We start from the raw sequence: 23,932 nt of genomic DNA on the forward strand, positions 1-23,932 counted from the left end.
CACAGAGCCCAGAACCCAGTGTGGGGATCTATCTCATGACCCTGAGATCATGACCTGGGTAGAAATCAAAAGTCAGACACTCAACTAACTGAGCGACCCAGGCCCCCCTCCCAAATTCACTTAGTTTTAAGGGGCAGGGTTGGAGCTCAGACCTGGGCTTTCTGACTCTACATTCATAGTTCTTTCTCAAGGTTTTCGGCTCTTTGAGGTGGTATGTGAAACACTGCACTGTTTCTTGTTTTTTTTTGTTTTTTATTTTACTAATTAATTATAGACAGTGTGTGGTGGTCTTGCTGACTCTTCCTACCTGGGACTAGCTAGTGGGAAAGCTCCTGCAGAACTCTTCAATGGTGCTCAAGAGGGCTTTGCAGACTCTAAGGCCAATCCTCTCATCTCTCAGATGGGAAGATTAAGACAGAATCAGTGCCTTTCCCCAGGCTTTTCTGTGAGTGAGTCACTGTCAGCAAGGTTCCCAGCCCCCTTGCTCTTGTCTACATCACTCACTGTGCCTGAGACTAATGACAGGGTAATTTGTGGAGCAAGATGTGTGACTCACCAGGCTAGGGAGGGGAGCTGTGAGGAAGGACTTGGTGGAGGGGAGCAGAATATTTAATAGGAATTAGGAAGAAGATGCTGACATGATGCTAATTGGGTTAAAATTTCTTTACATTGCAACAGCATTCCCTAGTCACCCTGCTATTAATTTACATTGTAGACTTCTAAATTTAACTAAAAAACAAAACAAAAGGGGGGAAGGAATTTTGCCTTTGAAGACAGAATTATGAACAGTTGATCCTATGTCACTTTCTCATAGATTCCCTCCTAATCTGCTTGGATCCATTCCCTTTGGACTCTAGGATCTACATTCTTCTAAGACTTATCTGTTCTGGAATTTTGTTTCACATCCTGCCAATTTCATACCTGTTTTTCTGTAAGTCTCTATCCATGTTACCAGTCTAAGTAAACTTCCTTGGCCACTTACTGCTTTCCTGGCCTTGATCTGGGCTTTAGCAATCTCTGTCAATTAGTGACTGGGCCAAAGATCAAACAGAGATGTGATAAAGGTGAAGGAGTATCTGGAAGAATGACATTTTGGTGAATGCGGCCTCCTTAAACTGCATTTTCTGTCATATGTTTATTATCTTCAGAATCTAAAGTTAGTTCAACTCTATTCTTTATTTGTTTTTTAGAGGGGGGAGGGGCAGAAAGAGGGAAAGAGAGAATCTCAAGCAGGCTCCATTGCTCCACTGAATGTGGCTCCTGACGTGGGGCTCGATCTCATGATCTCATGATCAGACACTCAACTGACTGAACCACCCAGGTGTCCCTGAAGTCAGTTTATAGATAGATCTCAAGATCTTGTCTTTATACTGACTAGGAAGCACACTTTATTTTCTCTGAAATTATTAAGAGTACAGAAGGTTCTGGTATTTAGGTTTTGCATGAATAAGAAGAAGACTGAGAGACGTTTTACATAGATAACAAACTTGCTTTACTTCAAATCAGCTATTAGCTTTTGTATATGAAACATTTACATGAAAAAATTATTCTCTCAAAATGTTAATGCAAAATAAATCACCTTAGTAACACTTTTTAGTAAGGGGCAATTGTGTGTATTGGGAAAACACTGACTTTCCTGGATTTGCTTGGACAAGGCACCTGTATTTCCCTGGGACTCAGTTTCTTAATCTCTATAGGGCTGGATTGTATGATTGCATGATTTTTAGAACAAAATGTACCTTTGTTGACTTGAGTCATTAATAATAAATCAATTATAAGTTTTCCTAATATTGGGTCAACAGTAACAATAATTTAAAACTTTTCAACCCCAAGATTTTTACCATTTTTTCATGTTTCCTTCAAGTTTGCCTTTATACACATACACTTAGACGTATATGTATAAAGCACTATAATAATGAGATCATATTCCATCATAATATTAAAGATATAATTTTGAATTTTGTTTTTTCACATGACTAAACACTTCCCATGTTGGCAAATAAAATTTTCAGTAGTAGCTGAATGTTATTGCATAGAGTTAACATTTCAAAATGTACTTACACATTCCAGATTTTTAAAAAAATTATTATAAACACTGAAGTGTTATATTTTAACTATAGCCTAAATACAAGTTTTGTCCAGTTTCACATATATTCCAAGGTAGGCTTGAACATTTTAGTGACTGCTAAACTGTATTACCCTAAGAGGTGGTATAATTGATGCTGTTTTTAAAATGTATTAGTTTTAACTATATCACAGCACTGTATTATTTTAAAATAACTTCTTTTCATTTAACAAGTGTCAGTTATAGAATTTTAGGACCTCAAAGTTCATTTAGCTCCTCTCTTTAGAGGGGAAAATGGTATTTAAGAGCTTGACTCCAATTGATTATTTAATAGGCATGTGATAAAGTGATTTACAATTATTTACGAACTTCATCATTTTAACAACCCTATCAGTAAGGTGCAGTTATCACCTCTGTTTTGTAGATGGAGAAACTGACATTAAGTTAGTTGTCTGAAGCCAGAATGAGGCCTTAAACCCAGGCAGTCTGGCTCCAAAATCCATGTGCTTGACCACTGTGCTGTATACTGACTCCCTTAGTATCTATTGAGGGCTTACTGTTTGTACACTTACCGTATGCCAATGTAGGGATGCTGTTGTGAGTAGAACAAGTGTCATGCCTACTCTCCTCCATCTTGAAGTCTGAGGAAGGAGCCAGACTTCAATCAAATCAACATACAAACATATAATTACAGATTTAATACAGGTTATGAAGGAAAAGACCATGGAGCGATGGCCGTACTTGGTTTAGATTTGGAGCAGTGGGGGAGCAGGGGTCATGGAGCATCTTGATGGAGATCTTAGGGAGGTTTAAGGTGAAGCTTGAAGGATAAGGAGGAGAGAATTGGGTGAAGATGGGTAAAGGGTAAAAGGCAGGAAGAATAGTCCAACGCACATGCCTGAAGGCAGGAAAGAACTTTGCCTTTTTTCTCAAGAGTCAGAAAGCAGATCTGAACTGTGGGATCTTGAAGAGAAGGGGAAGGGAGGGACACGCCTGGAAAACCAGACAGGGGCCCAATGGCCTGGGGGCATGTTACAAGCTTCTCTTGTACAGGAGTGTGCAAACACTGGGGAGGGCCGTGAGGAGGTCCTAAAATTTAGGAGGTCCTAAAATTCTCCTCCAAAGGAGACTGGGGCTTCTTGGGATTGCAGGCATCTGGCAGAGCCAACTCCAAGTGGGGTTTCTTCTGCCCACAACAGCAAATAGTAACTTGTGATTTTATAGGAATTAAACTTCTTTGGCTCAGTATTTAAGTTAGAAAGGGGCTATTTAAGTTAAGAACCTAGATCAAGGGATCTTGTGAAATTTTATTACAGAGCCAAGAGAAACATGGCCTGAAGAGAATAGCACTAGGGGATAGCCCTGGCTTCAAAGAGAACTTGACCCGATCCAGATGCCAAGTGCCTAGCTGGCATTTTTAGGGGCTTATTCATTTTGCTGGGAAAAAATACCCCAATTATGTTTACTAACAGAGAGGAATTATTGCCCTAGTAGAAAGTGATAACTGGCTCATGGGGACATTAATCAAAGCTTTAGAATGGAGATAGGAGTAAAGAGGTAGAAGCACATCTTCCTGAAATCTCATCATCATTTAATTCTATAAGCAAACTACAGACAGTATTAGAAAGGAAAAATGAGAAGACTCTCCCTTCTAATTTGAACTTCAGAAAATTTTTTTACTGGTTCCAAATAACTTTTTCTTTCATTAATTAGTATTAGATTAAGTACATAAGGTTGAACTTTTCCATCAAGGCAATCTGGGCGCAGTCAAGATTGGAGAAATGAAGAATTTGCCAGTAGGAGTAACTCTATGGAATATAGTGATCACTGTTATAGGAAACTGTATAACTCCTGGGGCTGAGCTAGAGCATGCAAAGAAATGCACTAGAGTTGAGAAGTAAAACCGTTTCATCCTGCAATGTCCCTCCACCCTGCTCTAACTGATAGAGAAAGCTCCAGGGCCAGGTGGCAAAGGGAAAATAGGAAAGGGACCAGGACATTTAACAAAGCAGGCAAAAAGAATGAATTTGGGAATTGAGGCAATAAATTGATGATTGTCACAGGCTCCATACAAGAAGCCCTGAAGGCAAAGCAAATACTTGGGATGCTCCCCAACAGGCAGAATATTAATGGAAATACAGGCCCCCAAATGACTTATTATGGAAGAAGTCCTCTGATTTTTTTATTATTGAATTGCAGGAGCTCTTTATATATTCTAGACACAAGTGCTTCCTATTGCAAATATTGCAAATATTTTCTATTTTCACCCACTCTGTAGGCTTCCATTGTATTCTCTAAATGGTAATTTGATGAGCAGATGTCTCCAAATTTTAAAATACCTGGAAACAATACAACACAATACAGCAATATAGTTCTTATTTAATTCTCCTTTATATTTTCCCCTGTATATTAGATTTATGGTCTAAGCTGTTAAGACACAAAGGACTCAAAATTCAATGACTTACAGAAGGTAAGAGTTTATTTCTCTTATATGTCATTGTCCAGATATGTGGTAGGCCAGGAAGATGGGCTAATTGGCCTCTTCCTATCCTGTTATCCTTCATTTATTAGAAAGGAAGAAAGAGAGAAACCAGAACACACAGCTTGGTACCTAAGGAGATTACTCAAATCAATGCCACTGCTGTGTCCTTAACCCAGAAGTAGTTATGCGTGGCCACATCTAGCCACACGGGATGTTGGGAAATGTTGTCTCACATGGCAGGGCAGCCACATACCCAAGTAAAACCTGGGGGTGGGAATGTAGGAGGACTATAAATAAAAGGCAGAATGATTGGATACTCAGGACATCCTGATACCCCTCAATGACATCTTTGAGGTGATACCCTGGTTTTGTTTGCAAATATTCTGAATTTTTCTTTTTAAATCTATGAGTCTGTTTTGAATTTCTTCAAGGCTTTAAACATATATAATGGTAAAATTTAAAATCAGAGAATTACTTACTATCTTGTTGTAAGTTAACTACTTCTCTACACAAAGTATATGGTTTGTTTATTTGTTTGTTTGTTTGTTTCTCTTACTATAAGCCCAGGCCTTTATAGGCTTTTAATGCACTAACTCAATCATAATAAATATCCCTCAGAGGTAAGTTATTCTATCATTTGTATTGTCTTACCTATTTGAAATGACACAATTTAAAATGCTTTTAGAACTGGAATTTACAGTTGGCTCAGTCCTTACGCTCTTGACAGGAAGCAAGTAGCTGCTAATGTTTTCCTTTGTGTTTTATCTTGAAGGCATAACCAGTTTTTTGGGCTGAGTTGATAAAGTTCATTCCAAAGAAAACACAAACAGATTAAATGTAGATAAGCATGTTTACTTGATTCCTCGCACCAAAATTTAAAAATTGTTTTGCAACTAATAAAAATGAGATTGTTTGTAGATAATTAAATTAGATATCATTTTTCTCTATAGCATCACTCCTGGATTGTTCAAAAGTCCATTCTAGTCTCAGTAACCCTTCTGTTGAATTCACCAAATACTTATCTAGTGTTTACTGTGTGGCAAGCCTAGGGTATACATAGTGAACAAGCCAGGCAAGGTCCTTGCTCTTCTAGAGCTGCCTTTCTGTCACCAGAGAACCCTGGTCCCATAATAATCTAGCTGGTCACCCAGTCTCCAAAATTCTCACCAATTCTCACTTCCTCCAGCCATAGTGAACATTGATTCTAATACATCTTTATTTCACTTTACCATTCAGAAATACATACACCTTTACTTCAATTACAGTTGTCTACCTAATTTCCCATTTCTTGTCATTGGCCTTTTTCTGAGAGATGTGTTCTGTTCTGTAGAGATACTCTCTTGTCACTCTATCTAAGAGATATGTTCTGTAGAGTTATATTCTAAGGCGTTGTGTTTATTTACAGTGGATATTGCATGGATAATTACCAGGATTTCATAATTTGCCCCAAACTTCAGCCTGACTCAGAGTTCTTATCTCAGCAAGGTTCAAGTGCCACATTTTTAAGTGCTTTGCAAAAATGTTGCTTCAAATAGTGATAAACTTATGGCCCAGATGGTTTTATTTCTTCAGTCCTAAGGTCAAATTTAATGGTGTTCATCTGAGAAAGTGGCTCAACAGGCTTTCTTCGCCCTGTTGGGTTCTGAATCCATGAGGTCAGAAAATAATGAGTCATAAAAGCCTACATTAGTGAGATTATCTTCCTGCAAACTACTGGCAGCTGGAGTCAAAAATAGGGTTTAAAACTTCCACAGTATTGGCAGGTGAGAAAACACAGCTGGGCTATGGTGCCACCTCCAATACTGATTCTTCTACAAAATATAAAGAAATAACTGCAGGTATTTTTCTTGCACATATTTCTTACTTTAAAAAAGAGCTTCAGATATTTTTAATGTAAATAGTACAGTTCCTTCAGATATTTTTTATATAAATAAGAGTTACAGTACTTAGAGAATGGACATAGGATAGGAAAAGGAGATTTTGAGTAGGTGATTAGGAAAAAAAAATAGCACGGAGAGTGTCAAGGAGTAAATAAATACCTTTGCTTAAAAAGCATACCAAGCAGAGATGGAAGAGTCATCTACAGAGCTGACGATACTTCAATTGCCAGAAAGGTCTAGAGTTGAGCTAAATGAATCAAGATGAGAAGTGAGCTGCAAATTGATTGTGGGAGTCAGTGGGCTTCTCTGACTGTCCAAGAAGTGAATGGGCCATGGGGAAGGGCCCTTGAATGACAGATTCATTATTGCAAATACTCAGGACTATTCTTAGAGCAGTCACCTGTGGGCTTTTAAAAATGCAGATACTCCCTGTGTCAGTATTTTCTAATTCTCTTTCCACCTATCAATTATTGAAATATTGCAATACTTAGTTCACATGGCATAAAGATATTGCCCCACTCACTGTGTAGGTAATATGTTTTCTCATCCAGCAAGCAGCTTTTTAAGGCTGTGTCAGGAAAGTGAGTAGCTTCTTTTATGTTGAACCAAAAAATAACTTAAGTGGTGACTATTAATAATGTCACTGTCAGATTTGAAACCTAGGCAAAAATGGGGTGGGAAAAGGAGAGAGGAAAAGAGATACATGAGTGCCCATCATCAGCAAGATGAAATCAGAAGGAGGAACTGACACATACCCCTAGTTCCTGCTTCTCCATTTAAGCCCTTTTGGTTAGAGGCAACAGAATCCACCTCTTACTATCTTAAACAAAAGACTTCATTGGAAGCAACTCATAGCCCTGAAGGAAGGCTGATAGACCAGACTTGGACCAGTGGAAGCCAAGAAACCAGGACAATCAGGAAGGCCAAAAAAAGCTGAGAGATAACAACTATCTTTTCAGCAGCAGCAGCCTAGGCAGGATCCCGTCTGCTGCTTCTGGATATCACTGTCTGCTCCAGACTCAAAGTTCTGAGGGAAGTATCCAACTGGCCAAGGCTAAGCCATCCCAACTGTCAGCAGATGGAGGATGGTCCACCTTGGATCTCACAGTGGGAAAGACAGTGCACCAAACTCCCCTTACAATGGTGATTTCCCTTGCTGCTCTGAGGGCTAGATGCTGGGCTAACTCCAAAATGGCACGTCCAGTATACTAGGGTCAGGGAAAGGTGGCTATGGAGGAGGCCAGAGGTACTGGAACAGGCTTATGGCCTTAGGAGCAGCTGGCATGAGGCTGAGAGACTGTGACATGTTCCCTGCTTAATAGACTGAAGTGGCCTAGAGGATTAGAGACTGCTGGCCCCAGTTCTCTTTAGCTCATTTCCCTGTGTTTAGCCTCTGATCTCATCCTGAGAGAAATAACAGGATGGTAGAGAGGCTGGCTAGAAGCGTAGCCTGGATTTTTAAAGCCCTCTGCTAGAGCTAAAATACTGGCTTGTGGGTGTCTACCAAATACCCTTACACCCAAGATGGCTATCATCTAGGGGAGCCACTTCTCCTTCAGGGGAGGTAGTCTGTTTTTGCTTTTTAAAGTATGCTATTTCTTTCTCCCAGAAAGTCATGGACTTTAAATCATGTTGAAATCTGAATCTGGATATAGTCTTTCCTTCATTTAATTACTTTTCGGGTTCGTGGACACAAGCGTTACACCGGTGAATTTGGGAGGCAAAATTTCAGCCCTGTAAATGAAATAATGGGAAGCTCTAGCATGTAGTTCAGGATAAGCTCTGGGTTAAAAAGGTTGAAACAGGAGGCTTTTTAATTTTTTTTCTCCTGAAAAAAAATAGAATTTTTTTTTTTGTGATAGAATTCACAGACCATCCAATTCACCCATCTAAAATGTGTGATTCAACACTTTTTAGTATATTCATGGTTGTGCAACCAAACCATATTTCAATCTTTAAACATTATCATCACCCCAAAAAGAAACCCTGTACACATCATCAGTCAGCCACTTCCCATTTCTTCCCACACTCCCTCCATACACACTGAGGAACTAGTAACCTACTTTCTGTCTCTATGGATTTACTGCTCCATTTCACTTAAATGGAATCACACACTATGTGGCCTTTTGTGTCTGGCTTCTTTTAATAGCATGTTTCTGAGAGCCATCTATGTTGTAGCATGAATCCTTTCAATCCTCTTGAATATGCTCTTGAATGTCTACATGTAGAATTACTGGGTCATATGGTAACTCCACGTTTAACATTTCGAGAAACTGCTAGACTGTCTGCCAGAGCAGCTATACCATTTTTACTTTCCTACTAGCCATGTTCTCAACATCCTTGCCAACACTTGTTATCTTCATGATGATAGCCATCCTAGTGGATGTGAATAGTATCTGTGAGTGTGGTTTTGATTTGCATTTCCTTTATAGAAATGAGGTTGAGAACTTTTTTTAAAAGCTTCATGGCCATTTGTCTATCTTCTTTGGTGAAATAGTCAACTTCAAATTCTTTGCCGATTTTTGAGTTGGATTATGTGTTCTTATTGAGTTACAAGAATTATTTATCTTTTTAAAGATTTTATTTATTTATTCATGAGAAACACACAGAGAGAGGCAGAGACCTAGGCAGAGGGAGAAGCAGGCTCCCTGTGGCGAGCCTGATGCAGGGACTCTCTCCCAGGACCCTGGGATCACAACCTGAGCCAAAGGCAGATGCTCAACCACTGAGCCACCCAGGTCCCCGAGTTGCAAGAGTTCTTATTCTATTCTAAATATAAACTCCTTATCAGATGTGTGATTTTAAGGTATTTCTCTCATCCTGTGGCTTGTCTTTTCAACTTTCTTGATGGTATCCCTTGACACATAAAAGGTTTGAATTTTGATGAAATCCTATTTATCTTTTTTTTTTTTAATTTTGTCATTTGTACTTTTGGTGTCATATGTAAGGAGTCTTTGCCTAACCCAAGGTTATGACTATTTAGTCCTATCTAGTCTTCTAAGAGTGTTATAGTTTTAGCCCTTATATTTTAGGTTTGTGCTTTGTTTAGAGATAACTTTTATATATGGTGTGAAGAAGGGATTCTTAACTCTTTTTATTAACAACAATAATTGATGTTTGTTGGCAGCACCTAAAGAAAGAATAAATAATTAGATTATTTTTTTTCTCAGCCTGAACTACATTTTCCAGGGGAGGCACCCTCAACTTCTGTATTCTTTCTATTTCCCTTTTAATGTTTTAGGTTGTGGGATATCGACATTACTATGGCTTTCAACAGATCTTGATTTATTGCCTGCATATGATGCACAAGGGCATTATTTATAAGGGCGACACCTAGATAGCCATTGTAAACTATTTGTTTAGTTATATTTTACTCTGGACAAGATAATCGTGCTGCCTGGAGTTGCATTTTAGGAGTGAGCAAACTATTTTGTATAATAATTATAACAATATCAAAAGTAAAGCTAACTCATCAACTGCTGTTTGTTCCCTGAGCACTAATTTGGAGCTGAGTAATGAATGTGTTGAGGCAAACTTAAGAAAAAAAAAAAATTTGCCCTTGCAGGTGTAGCTCATTCTGATGTGATGAGGGTCAAGGCCTGACACAAGATTTGCCCATCACAGGGAGACTCTCATGGCTGGAGTTGGTTTCTGAGATCTGTAGGAAGCTTGAATTTCAGCCAGAGTTTGAATCAAAGCTTAGCCCTGTTGTACTGAGGAGTATCTGGCTGTGCATTCAAAACAGATTTCCTCTCTTCAACTCTTCGTCTCAGCCCAGGCAACTGAGCTCGAATCCCTAGTTCCCTCACCAAAGTGTGTGATTCTCCCTTCCTGACCAGTCTTTCATCTGCTCTCCGAGTCCAGGTCCACATGAGTCCTGAATCTGTCATAAGCTCTCTGAATCCAGAATCACCCCCTTTCCTTTCTGTAGCTCCAAAGCCTGGTATAGAGGAAGTATTCAACAAGTATTTCTTGATTATCTTCATTCCAAAATATCTGCAAAATTTTGCAACTGTGTTAATAGGACTTACCCACCCCCAGAGTAGAGATGATAGTGAAATGATTAACGCATGAAAAAGAAAGCAGCCCTTCTATTTCTGCACACAGCATTGGAGGTGTGGGTGTGACTCAGCACCACTCTGGCTGAGAACATCTCTTCACAGTGGATGCGGGCAAAATGAGGCAAGGAATTATCCTACCAGTCTTCAGCTGTCGCTTGTGGCATAGATTTTTCTGAAGGTTATCAGGATCCACACTCTGGAATTCTTCCTCATCTGAAGTTGGAAATCTGTAATGTCAGGACCCCACACTTTGATCCTCACCTCTGATCAGGCCTCCTGCTCTTCCAGTCCTTAGCCCCCTCCCACCACCTTCATGCTTTGGTCTCCCTACTGTGAATCTGAGGACATTTTGATTCCTTTCTCTGATTGACTGTTAAATAATGAAATAAAAACGTCCTCAAGGTCAAAATGTCAAGACTAGAAATTGTTTATAGCTTAAACAATGAGATTAGAACGTCTAATTCTGTTTTCTTCTGTGTTTCTGGTTATTTGACCATGGCATTTTCCCTTCAAACTTCTATTCCTTCCTCACCATTTTCCTACCTTTCCCTTATTGTTCAGGACATCTCAGGGAACATCTGTCCCAATGATCTTTCTCTGACACTTCCTGGTTGGGTTCAGTATCCATCATCTTGTTTCCACAGCACCTGTACCTTTTTAAAAGTACCTTAAAAAAGTATGTCCAATCATCTAGATATTCAGGCCTGCCTTGCTCACAAGACTCTAAAGGTCCTTAAGGCAAGAATACCATCTTTTTATTCTTTGTGTTTTCAGTGCTTGGCACAGCAGTTGAGAAATCATAGAATCTCTAAGTATTTGTTGACATGGACAAATTTGAACTCCTTACTATAATATGAAATTAAATATGCTTGTTCTTTATTTCCTAGAGAAGTCCTTAGGATACTAATAGAGACTTATACATACTTAGAGCTTTCATGAGGTTGATCTTGGGCATTTTAAAGTTATAGAGATTATTGTAAATGATTTTTCATACCATAGAATCATAGAAAAGGAAGATACATACCCATAATATTAACATACTTTTGCCAAAAACGTGAACAGTGGTATGTTAAACTTTAGTTGGCCATGCCACAGCCAAAATTATTCCAAGAGCATTTGCAATAATTCTTGCTGAATGCAATGAAGTGTCATGAAACCCACTGAATAATAGGATCCCATTTTGCTCTGTTTTCAAAACTCTCTGGTTTAGAGATTTTAAGAAATGATTCTCAATGTTATTTCAATTTAAGTATTTGCTTTATAAGTCTAACATATTCTTTTTCCATCTCTATAGAATGTTTCAGACATTTAAAGAATGGTTTTGGTTGGAAAGATTTTGGCTTCCTCCAACAATAAAGTGGTCAGATCTTGAAGATCATGATGGACTTGTCTTCGTAAAACCCTCTCATTTGTACATGACAATTCCATATGCATTTGGCTTGCTGATTATCAGACATTTCTTTGAAAAGTAAGTAGTATTTGTGTGTCTTTCCTTCCCATTCCTCTTCTTTGTCCCAACTCTGAAATTTTGGAATCTTGGTAAGAAATTTAAATAATCTGTTGTTCAGAGTTTGCCACTAGTGGGCTACAGATTACTGGGGGAGTTCATCAAACCATGTGTACACCAAACATTAGCTAGAAGCTGAACAAATAAAAATTAGGAACACAGTTTCCTCAAGTGTATTAGTTTCACAGTGAAGAAAATTGAGGTCAAGAGAGGTTAAGGATCATAGAGCTTGTTAGTGTCATTGACAGTGTGAGGACCCACTTCATCTTCCACATATCGTGCTATCTGGCAAAGTATATACATTCCCAGAAAGGCGGTGCTAGAAGAGTCTGTGTGTAGGAGATATATTGTCATTTTAGAATGCCTATAAAATAGCAAAAATGCCTCATTAAAGACCAAACTTAATATTTGCTTTACAGCATAGTTTATTTTAAAGGTTTATTGAAAGTTTTAATAGCAGCCCTTCATTCCAAAGTATAAGGAAATAAAAGAAAAAAATATCAATTTGCTTTCTCAGAAAAAGTAAACTTCTTTTCTTTTTCTTAATTGAAATAGATATTACTTCCAACCTTTTTATTAAAACTGTACTTGTGTTATGATAACAGGAGATAAATGTTCATTTATAATCTCTGTAGTTGTCTCTATTTCAAAAAACTGTTATTAGCACATTAACTTTTTGGAGCAAAAAGACTATCTGAATGTCAGAGTTGGAAAAACTTAAGACAAAATTTGATAAAGATCATTTTGTCCAAGACTAACTGTAATGCAGATCATATGTTTGTAAGCATTTGCAGGGTCCTTATCTCAAGGGTTAGTTTGATCAGCTCTGTTTCATGGACTCTCCAAAAGGTTTTTGTGCAAATAACAACTTCTTTTGAGCCAACAATGTGCTATTGCTATTGAGAGGAAGAGGAAGCCCCTGGATACTACTTAAACTCTAGATGGGAACATTTGAAATGTTCTTCCTTTTTGACCATTAATTCTACTTTTTAGTTATGTTTGGATTTGTCAAAGAATGCATAAATAAAATAGAATTTTGCTGCTGTACTTCCAAATTAGCAAATTACTTTCTACTATCCTGAAATACTTGCTTCTCTTGCATGGTGTGTGGTGATTTTCAAATTTGACTCCCAGGTTCTCCACTTATTTGCACTGCAGATTTCCTACTTCTTGGTGGACAGCTCCATTTTTTATGTTATGACCAGGACAGTGAATTAGGAAACTCTTTTGGTTGCCAGAGCAGCACAGCTGCTTGTTCTGTCTTGGCCTAGGCTGCTCCAACAACAATCAGGAAGGAATCCAATTCTCTTGTAATTCTTCAGACGATTCTTTCTTCTTCTCAAGGGATTGAGTATACTCTATGTCATTTTTCCAATCTCCTTATGTAGCTCTAACTCCCAATAATTCAGCCTTAGCTTTTTCCATTCTATGACACTACAGAAAACCATGTGTTGGTCCCCTAGCCTCATATCACTTTGGATGCAATAAAAGTCAGGAAAATTTAACTTGAGAGGGGGACTATGCCTCCTGAAGCATAATTTATATCTTTTTCAAGACTTTTATATCACTTACATTAGATTAAATCACATATGTCATAAATAAAATATTACTTAAACCTTGCATTTGAGTAGAAACTGATAGTTTAAGAAGTATATAAAATCACAAGTGATATGATCTCAGTCAAGAAAATAAGTGGTAAGTGATCTGGCCAAAGTCAGTTAGTATTCAAGGGATAGTTTGGAGACTTTAACCAACATGTCATAACACCAGGTTCAGGGGTGTTAGTTTTTTATTCTCTTTTATATCAGTACTTCTTGGACTTTAACAGTGAAATACTCCTTATGGTAGACAAGAGTTAATTAAATCTCTTGAGAATATAGAAAACATAGCTTAAAGAAGTCTAGCAAATGTGAAATGTTCTGAACTATCTTAAAAATTCATGTAAATTTGACACTGTGTTTCAGCATATCCTATGATATATTTATCACAAGAAAGCTTTCTTCTTTTGTCCTAGACTGGTTTATATATTACACCTTCTCATTCTACGAAGTGACCAGTAGTTGTGATTTGGCTGGCTCATTTTTATCCTTTAGTCCTAGCCAGGAGCCATTTAAGACCAGGAAGTGATGTCCTTTCCTAGAAAAGCAAGAGCAGAAAAACAGAATTGATAAAGAACAAAGAAGTAGATCATTTGAAAGTGACTGACATTTGCTTTGTATTTAGGACTACTTTTCCTTAGAAGTTTTGTGGCATATATGTATGTTGTTATTGGCCAGGTGGGTAGAGGGAACCTCGAATAGTACTTTCTAACTGGTTTTTCTGGACTCTCCTATGCATTTTTCTGTTTCTGAAATATGATGGATGAGATCTAAGCCACACAGATGTAGACACTTGTGAAATAAACACATTATCTCAGAATAAATTATGGTCTCAGAATGGTTCAATGCAGGGATGGAGATGGTAAAATCAAAAGGTAATCTTTTTTCTTTTATTTAATTATGTAATGAATTTCTACCATTTCTACTGAGCAACATAAGCGTAAAATGGGATAATATGTCCTCATTCTGCAAAGAAGGGAAGGTGGAATGACCCATCTATAGCCATTTACAAGAGTTGAAAAGAGTTGTTCAACTAACTGTCTTAAACTGAAATAGTCTCAAAATATACACATTAGACTTAAATGTTATCCGAGACTTACATTGCTCCAGATATTTTGTTCTTTCATATAAAACCCCCAGCTTAAACTCTGTTCAAAGAGCCCTTGAATCCTTAGGAACTGGGAATCAATCTGATGCCAGTAGGCTATTGTTTCTGTTAGGAGAAGTATTTAAACTTCACATGCTTAATATCTGCCTTCGGCTGCCTTCCTTTTATTCTATAAAAGAATATTGGAAAAAAGGAGGAGGGGTCTGGGATTGCTAGGCTTTTGGCTCACAAGTAACTGATGAAGTGCTAGATGAAGAGGGGGTTGTCTGGGTGTCTGAATGGGGCCATCTGAAGGCTCAGTTCTGCAATAGTAGCAAACCTCAGAGACTCATTACTTGGTAATTAACCTAACTTTGAACCATTTACATGGGAGCAGAAGTTCACATTCTTTTTTCTTCTTCTTGGACATTTTATTTCATATTCCATATTCCATAAAATGAAAGTTCAGGCAAGTTAATCTCTAAGGTCCTTCTAGAGTTAAGACCTGTCATTTCCCTTCTCTTTTCAGTTTGGTTTATCAAATATTTATTACACTCCTTTCTTTCCTCCTTATTCAATACAGATTTTTAAATTAAGTATTCATAATTATTTATGCTAACATTAAATGAAGTGATTGATTTCCCAGATTTATTTGAAAAGGAAGGATAATGCTAAAATAGAAAACTCTATATATTCCTGTGTTTTATCAAAAATGTTATTTCTGTCTTTGAAGCCTGGCATCTTAACAAACAAGACAATATTTCTCTTGTTTAAATTAATGATTTTAATATGGATTTATTCCTCATTTCAGCAAGTACGCTATGGATATGCATATTTATCCATTGTGTATACTGAACCATATACTGTGGCTCATATATAATAGCCATATACTATTAGATACTATACTAATCTCCCACATGATCCTCAAGAGAGAAATGTTATACTTCCCCTGGTTTTAAGGTTAGTTGTATTTCCTTCCTGCATAAATCTTTTTAAAAGATAAAAGCAATTCTGCTTTGCTTTTCAAATTTTTCCTAATTTTTTCATTTCGAACATTTGAGAGAGCATTGAGTGAGTATCACTGAGAATGCTACCATATTAAAGCATTTTGTATTTGTGTTATTCTATAAGTAAGAACAATGAGTGTTTCCCCAATAAAATTTTCAAATAGTAGGTTGGATAAATGAAATAATTCCATTATTTATCCAAGACTTTGTCAAATATGTTTTCTGAGATTTTGTTTTAAGGACATCTTAATTTTTGTTTGAGTTGGACATTTTATGCAAAGGGGGAATTAGTTAATCATAATCCTCAATCATAGCATGCTGTCTTCCATCTGTGTAAGACCTCTTTTTGATTGATTTGAATTAACTTTTTCAATAATTATCTTTTATCCCCATTTCCTAGTCACATTCCTGCCTGCTGGGTTCTAATATAGCTGATGGCTTTTTATTTGTATGACCCAGTAAAACATGTGCATAAACATAAAGTGCATGTATTGTTAGTTGACATAAATGGTATGGTGATAAGACTTTATTCTGTTTCTTCTCTTTTTAAATACAGCTCTGTGTTTTATGATCTATCCACATTGCTCTATGTACATCTGGTGCATACTTAGATGTTTGTTTTTATATGTCTCTGAAATGTATGGGCCATTTCCAGGAGAACTTAGCCCATCTGGAAGTTGGATTGGCTTATATATTTTATCAAATTATTTTAGAAAAAAATTTATTCAACTCCCATGATTATAAAAAAGTGAATTGAAGGGCTAAATGATCATTCATAACTGAAATTTCTGGCATTTAATTAAACACAGAAACCTCTAAGTGCTAAAATAGACTGACCTGGCAGAAGATAGAGTCTTTGTTAGAACTGGAGAAAGAATAGGGTAGTATCATTACTTTTTAACTCAGCTTTAGGGGTGCCAGGGTGGTGCTGTAAGTTAAGTATCCAGCTCTTGGTTTTGGCTCAGGTTATGATCTTAGGGTCATGAGATCAAGCCCTGAATTGAGCTCTGTGCTCAGCATGGAGTCTGCTTTGGTTCCTCTCTCCCTCTCGCTTTGCCTGCCCTACTGCCTCCCCTGCCCCTGCTTGCATACACACACTCTCTCTAAAATAAATAAATAAATAAATAAATAAATAAATAAATAAATAAATCTTTTTAAAAAACAGCTTTATTGAGGTTTGATTTACATATAAGTTTATCCAAAATTTGATGCCTCTTGACAGCTATACTGTGGTGTAACCATCACCACAATTATGATATAGAAGATTTCCATCAGCTGAGAAACTCTCCTGTACCCTATCTGCTTCATCTTCTCCCCACTTACTAGCTCTTTGCAATCACTGATATGCTTACTGTCAGCATCATTTGCCTTTTTGATTTCTACAAATGAAGTCATTTAGATGGTAGTCTTTTGTGTCTGGCTTCTTTTACTTAACACAATGCAGTGGAGATTGTTTTCATGTTGTTGTATGTATCACTGATTCCTTGTCATTGCTGGATAGTTTTTCAACATATTGATATACACAATTTATTTATCCTTTAACTAGTTGTTGGAAATTTGGATTGTTTACAGTTTTTGGCTATTATGAATAAAGCTGCTATGAATATTCGAGTATAAAAATTTGTACAGGCACATGCTTTTATTTCCCTTGATAACTTGCTAAAGTGCCTGCTCTTCAAGAGACATTGCTAATGTATATATTACCATACAATGAATTATTATTCAGTAATAAAAAGGAAAGAACTCCAAATACATCCAAAAACATGAATGGACCTCAAAAAAACATTAAGTTCATTGAAAGGAGCCAGACACAAGCAACCACATATTATTGTATGATTTCATTATATGAAATATTCAAAAAAACAAAGCCATAAAGACAGAAAATAGATTAGTGATTGCCTGGGGCAGGGGTGAGAGGGAACAGGATTAACAATAAATATGCATGGGAGATTATTTTGGGATGATGAAAATCTTCTAAAGCTGATACGTGGTGATGACTGTAAAACTTGGTAATTTTACTTAAAAAATAACTAAATAGTATACTTGGAAAAGGTGAATTATATGATATGCAAAAATGCCTTAGTGGTTATTTTTTAAATGGAAATAAAATGAAAAGAGAGCCACAGAATGGGAGAAAATATATGCAAAACATATATCTGGGGACTTAAATTCAGAATATATAAAGAACTCTTATAATTCAAAAATAAACAAATAACTTGACTCTTAAAATGGGCAAAAACTTCAGTAGATAATTTACCAAAGATATATAAATGGCAAATAAACACGTGAAAAGGTGTCCAACATCATTAGTCATTAGCAAAATGCAAATTAAAATAACTACACCCTGGAAATTAACAAAAATGTCAGAATAAGGGCCTCCAAAAATTCTCTCTCCTAAAAGCAATCAGAAAACTAGCAAAAACTGTCAAAATCAACTTTTCAGAATTAACCAAAGGTTAGCAGCAATCCAGGGTCTGTTATTTAAGAAAAACAGCTGACTCCTGAAGAGAACAGCAGCAAGCTTTGTGGCATTTTAACTTGCCCTCTCCCTATTCTGCTCTATAAAGCTCTCTGAGAGCCTTGAAAACCCAACCACCTACAGTTTCAGTGAAAACTAGTATCCTGGCAGCCACTGAAGGGAGCAGAATAGAATATCACTATCAGAGAAATGTCATTATCTGACCTCCCTTGTGGAAACCAATACTTAAAAGACTGTCTTTATTTGACCCGAGTCAGAAAAATATTTTCCCTAAAGATGCCTATCTAAAACAAGTAGAGGCAATTGATTAACTTTGGACTTGCCTGAGGTTGTAGGTAACTATTGGGGCAAGCAATAGACCAACCAAAACACTTAAACTGAAAAACTGAAAATGAGATGTCAGAGTGGGCTTTGAAAAGCTCTGACATATTCTTGGAAATAAGAAGAACACTTGAATTTGCAGAGCTTTGGGTATACCCAGGGCTCTCCATGTGCCCAGAAAAGATCTGAGAAAGCCCTTAGCTCTCTTTTCTGGATGATCTTAAGGATCTGTGAAAAGAGGAAGTGAAGTCTAAGGCAAACTTGACAACTGCCTAGCTGAGTGTTGAAGCTGAGTGTTGAAAGTTATTCAGGCAAATAAGTAAATGTCTGTCTAGTCATTAAGTGACACTTAAGCTAATCCAATAGAGACTCCAGTGCCCAAACATAACAAAGAATACAGACCTCATAGATGAGTTCAAATAAAGGATGAAACAAACAAATGGACAATGATAAACTACAAAACCAACAAACTCTGAGAGGGATAATCTGACTTCCAGAGTTGCCACATTATATTATTTAACATGTCTAATTTTCAACAGAATTATAAATCAGGTAAAGAAATAATAAAGTATGGTCCATACAAGGAAAAAGTAGTTCCTTTTCTGTAAGGAAAATGTCCCTTACGAAACCTAGATGTTGGACTTAGTAGACAAAGACTTTATTATTTTTTAATTAATTATTATTATTATTATTTTTTAGGGAGAGAGTATGTGTGAACAGGGGAGAGGCGGAGGGAGAGGGAAAAGAGATAATCACAAGCAGGATCCATGTGGGGCGCTATCTCTCAAGCCTGAGATCATGACCCAAGCCAAAATCAAGAGTCAGACACTTAACTGACTGAGCCACCCAGGGTCCCCTAAGTAAAGACTTTAAATCAGCTATTTTAAATGTGTTCAAAGAACTAGAGAAAAATATGCTTAAGAACTAAAGGAAAGAATGGAACAATACCTCACCAAATCAAGACTATTAATAAGGAGATAATAATTAGAAATTATAAAAGAAACCAAAGAGAAATTTTGGAGTTGAAAAGTGTGAATTTTTCTAGTGAAAAATTCACTAGAGGAGCCCAACAGCATATTTGAGCAAGTAAAAGAGGGGGAATCTGATGAAGAGCCATCTGATGAAGAGGGGGAAAAAAAAAGAAAGAAAATGAAAAGCCTGAGACATCTCTGTGGGATAGCATGAAGCATAACAACATGTGCATAATGGGAGTTCCAGAAGGGGAGAAAATGGATAGGACAGAAAATATTTGAAGAAATATATGGCTTAAAAAGCCCCCAAATTTGATGATGAACATTAATCTACACATGCAAGAAGCTAAACAAATTCTAAGTAGGGTAAATTTAGAGATCCATACCTAGATGCATCACAAACAAACCATCCAAGGACAGAGACAATAAATCTTAAAAGCTAAAGAGGAGCATCTATCATATACAAGAGTTGATTTCTTATCAGCAGCCATAGAGGCCAAAGACAATGGGAAGACATAAAAAAGTGCTGAAAGAAAAAAACTGTCAACTGAGTAAAACTATCTTTCAAAATGAAAGAGAAATTAAGACATTTCCTGATAAACAGAAACTGGAAGAATTTGTTGCCTCCAGGATGCCTGGGTGGCTCAGAGGTTGAGCATCTGCCTTCAGCTCAGGTTGTGATCCCAGAGTCCTGGGATCGAGTCCTGCCTTGGGCTCCCCATAGGGAGTCTACTTCTCCCTCTACCTGTGCCTCTGTCTCTCTCTGTCTCTCATGAATAAATAAATAAAATCTTTAAAGAAAAAAGAATTTCTTGCCTCTAGAGCCACCCTACAAAATATATCAAAGGAAATCCTTCAGACTGAAATTAGAGGACATAACACAGTAACTTGAATGTGTATGAAGAAATAAAAAGCACTACCAGTGAAGTCACCTACAAAAGAAATACAAAGAAAGTATACATGTAGTTTTTGTCTGTAACACATTTTTTCCTATCTGATTTAAAAGACAACTACATCAAACAGTTATCATAAATCTTGTGTTGATGAGAACACAATTTATAAATATATGATTTGTATAATAATAACAGCACAGAAAGGGGACATAATGAAGTTTTTGTATATTGCTGAAATTATTTTGGTATTAATCTGAACTAGAATGTTATAAATGAAGATGTTAATTGTAATCCCCAGATTAACCACTAAGAAAATAATTTTAAAAGAATATTTTGGGGTGCCTTAGTGGCTCAGTCAGTTGAGCATCCAACTCTTGATTTTGGCTCAGGTAATGATCTCAGAGTCGTGAGATCAAGCCTCGAGTCAGGCTCCACACTCAGTGGGAAATCTGCTTGAGATTCTCTTTCTTCCTCTCCATCTGCCCCTCCTCCCACTTGCACTCTCTGTCTCTCTATAATAAATAAATAAATATTTAAAAAAATAAAAGAAGAATACTTTAAGAAAGGGAATTTTAAAAGTACACTAGAAAAAACCCATTGAACACAAAAAATATAACTTAAGGAAGAATAGAGAAATAACAGTGACAAGATATATAGAAAACAAATAACAAAATCCCAAACATAAATCCCGTTTTATCAGTAATTAAATCTAATTTGCATTAATGTAAGTAGATTAAATACTCCAACTAAAAAGCATAGACAGGAGACATGGATAGAAATATATGATCTGGGATGCCAGGGTGGCTTAGTCAGTTAAGCATCTGACTCTTGACTTTGGCTCAGATCAAGATCTCAAGGTTGTGAGATCAAGCCCCATGTCAGTCTCCATGCTTAGCAGAGTCTTCTTGTCCCTCTCCCTCTGCTCCTCCCCATGCTCTCTCTCTCTCTTAAATAAATAAATTATATATATATGTGTGTGTTAAAGAAATACATGATCCAACTATATGCTTTCTTTTTCTTTTTTTCAACTATATGCTTTCTATATGAAATACACTTGAGGTTCAAGGACATAAATACGTTGAAAGTAAAAGTATAGAAAAATATGTACCATGCAAACAGTAACCAACAGAGAGCCTGGAGTGGCTATACTAATATCAGACAATTTAGACTTTCATAAACTTTTAAACTGTTACTGGAGATGAGAACATTTTATAATAATAAAAGGATAAATATATTGAGATGATTTAATAATTCTAAGCATATATGTACCTAACAACAAAGCTCCGAAATGGATGAAGCAAAAGCTAATAGAATTGAAGAGAGAAATAGACAACAAATAGTTGCAGATGTGAATATCTCACTTTTAATAATGGATAGAGTTAGGAGGGAGATTAATAAGGAAATAGAAGACTTGATCAGCACTGTAAACCAAGTAGACCTAACAGACATCTGTAGAACATGGCACCGAATAACAACAGAAGACACATTCTTCCCATATGCACAGGAACGTTCTCCAGGATAGACCATATGTTAGGCTGTAAAACAAGTCTCAATGAGCATAAAGAAATGGAAATCACACCAAGTGTGTTTTCCAATCATAATGAAATGAAATTAGAAGTCAGTAACAGATGGAAATTGGGAAATTAGCAGATATGTGGCAATTGAACAGCATACTTCTAAATAACCAATGGGTTAGAGGAGGAATCATGATAAATTAGAAAATACTTTGAGATGAATCACGAAGAATGCACAATATCAAAACTTATAAGATGCAGCAAAATAGTGCTCAGAAGAAAATTTATAGATGCAAAAACCTATATTAAAAAAGAAGGACCTCAAATCAATAAATCTCTACCTGAAGAAACTAGAAAAAAGAGCAAACTAAACTTATAGCAAGTAGAAGTTCGGAAAGAATAAAGATTAGAGTGAAAAATCAATGAAAACCCATGCAACCAGGGGAATTGCTGAGATTAAAAGGACTGGTAATACCAAGTGTCGGTGGGGGATATGAAGCAACTGGAACTCTGGCACATTACTGACAGGAGTGCAAAGTGCTGCTACCACCTGGAAAAACAGTTTGCCAGTTTCTTATAAAGTTAAATATGTACTTGTCACACCACCCATCAATCCCACTCCTAGATATTTATCCAAGAGTCATGACATTTTTTTCAATAAGTTAGAATTTCAAATAGGAATATAGTAGTAATTCTTTAAGATAATATCACAAAGTAAAACTTTCAATAACAAAATTATTCATTTTAATCTGTAGGAGACTTAAAACTCTAGTTGGAATGGTTTATTCCAATTCCTGAATCTCAAATATAAATGTATTTGGATTTACCTAAAGTGGATTTTAGAATGGTGCAAGTATTTTATTTTTTTTAAGTTATTTCTTGCCTAAAGAGTCTCAAAATTTGCTTTTCTTGAACTTCTTTGCAAGGCAGACTTGGCTGTAGGTCGCCCAAGGACAATATGACCCCGTGGCTGATTCTTCATTTGGAATCTAAAATTATGGCTTGAGTTTTCTGGTGTCATTGTGGGTTCATTCTTAGATTTTGGACTTTCTTTCATATTTTGTAGATTTATTGCTACGCCTCTAGCAAAAACATTTGGCATTAAAGAGGAAATTCGAAAGAAGATTACACCAAATACTGTCTTAGAGACTTTTTTCAAACATTCCACAAGACAACCATCTCACGTAAGTGCAAGTTCTTTGGTTTCGGATTTTAAAAAGAAAAAAAAAAAAACCTCCTTTCTTAATGTTCCAGTCACCAGTGTGTTACCTCATCTGTACAAGATATCTGTTCTAGTTGAGCATCAAATGATTTGACTCATTTGGATTTTTTTCCCTCTATTGACAGGTTTTTCCCTCTATTGACAGCATTCCAAGCATAGTATAAAATGACACAGAAATATTATAAGATAACCAGTATTCACAGTTGAACTATTGTGTTTAACTAGAGTGTTTAACACTAATAATCAATGCCATAATTTGGGTATAAAGATCAAAATTACATTTTTGGATAATAGTGTATATACAAAGTATCCTAATCACAAAAGACCACTGTTAAGGCAGAGTAGCCCATATCTGACACTTCTGATGATTGTGGCACCATCGATATATATTACACACAATAAGAAAGTGTTCATTGGAGTGTCTGTCATGAGTAGGACACTTTTTTTTTAAATTTATTTATGATAGTCACACAGAGAGAGAGAGAGAGAGAGAGAGAGGCAGAGACACAGGCAGAGGGAGAAGCAGGCTCCATGCACCGGGAGCCGGATGTGGGATTCGATCCCAGGTCTCCAGGATCGCGCCCTGGGCCAAAGGCAGGCGCCAAACCACTGCGCCACCAGGGATCCCAGTAGGACACTTTTTTAAATCCAGAGCCTCCACACGTTTAGAAATGTGCTGTGCTCCTGCTCACTCCCCAGGAAAGTCAGAATTTTTTTCACAATACAAGATGCAGTTCATGAAATGTTGCAGTGCACCCAAAAAAGGTCTCAATCTAATAGTTGTAGAAAAGGTAGCGAGGCAGGTCCAGTTTCATTTCCACCACAGTTAAAAATGAGAGATGAAA

General features: G+C 36.7%; 1 protein-coding gene across 10 annotated transcripts in view; it reads left to right on the forward strand.

The window, feature by feature from the left end:
- The window catches only part of CERS3 (ceramide synthase 3), a 123,082-nt gene that overhangs the window by 25,681 nt on the left and 73,469 nt on the right, over positions 1-23,932 (forward strand). For 6 of the 10 annotated variants that reach the window (XM_025437927.3, XM_025437928.3, XM_025437925.3 and 3 more), the window contains 3 exons: positions 4,479-4,535; positions 11,783-11,956; positions 22,932-23,049. In XM_025437927.3, coding sequence (XP_025293712.1) covers positions 4,522-4,535; positions 11,783-11,956; positions 22,932-23,049 — 306 coding nt within the window. In that variant the 5' untranslated portion in view covers positions 4,479-4,521. Of the gene's footprint in view, positions 1-814; positions 932-4,478; positions 4,536-11,782; positions 11,957-22,931; positions 23,050-23,932 lie in introns of all 10 variants that reach the window. The other 4 variants (XM_025437926.3, XM_025437929.3, XM_025437932.3 and 1 more) reach the window with 2 other exon arrangements.

This window comes from Canis lupus, chromosome 3 (assembly GCF_003254725.2).
Source record: "Canis lupus dingo isolate Sandy chromosome 3, ASM325472v2, whole genome shotgun sequence".
NCBI classification, from domain to species: Eukaryota; Metazoa; Chordata; class Mammalia; order Carnivora; family Canidae; genus Canis; species Canis lupus.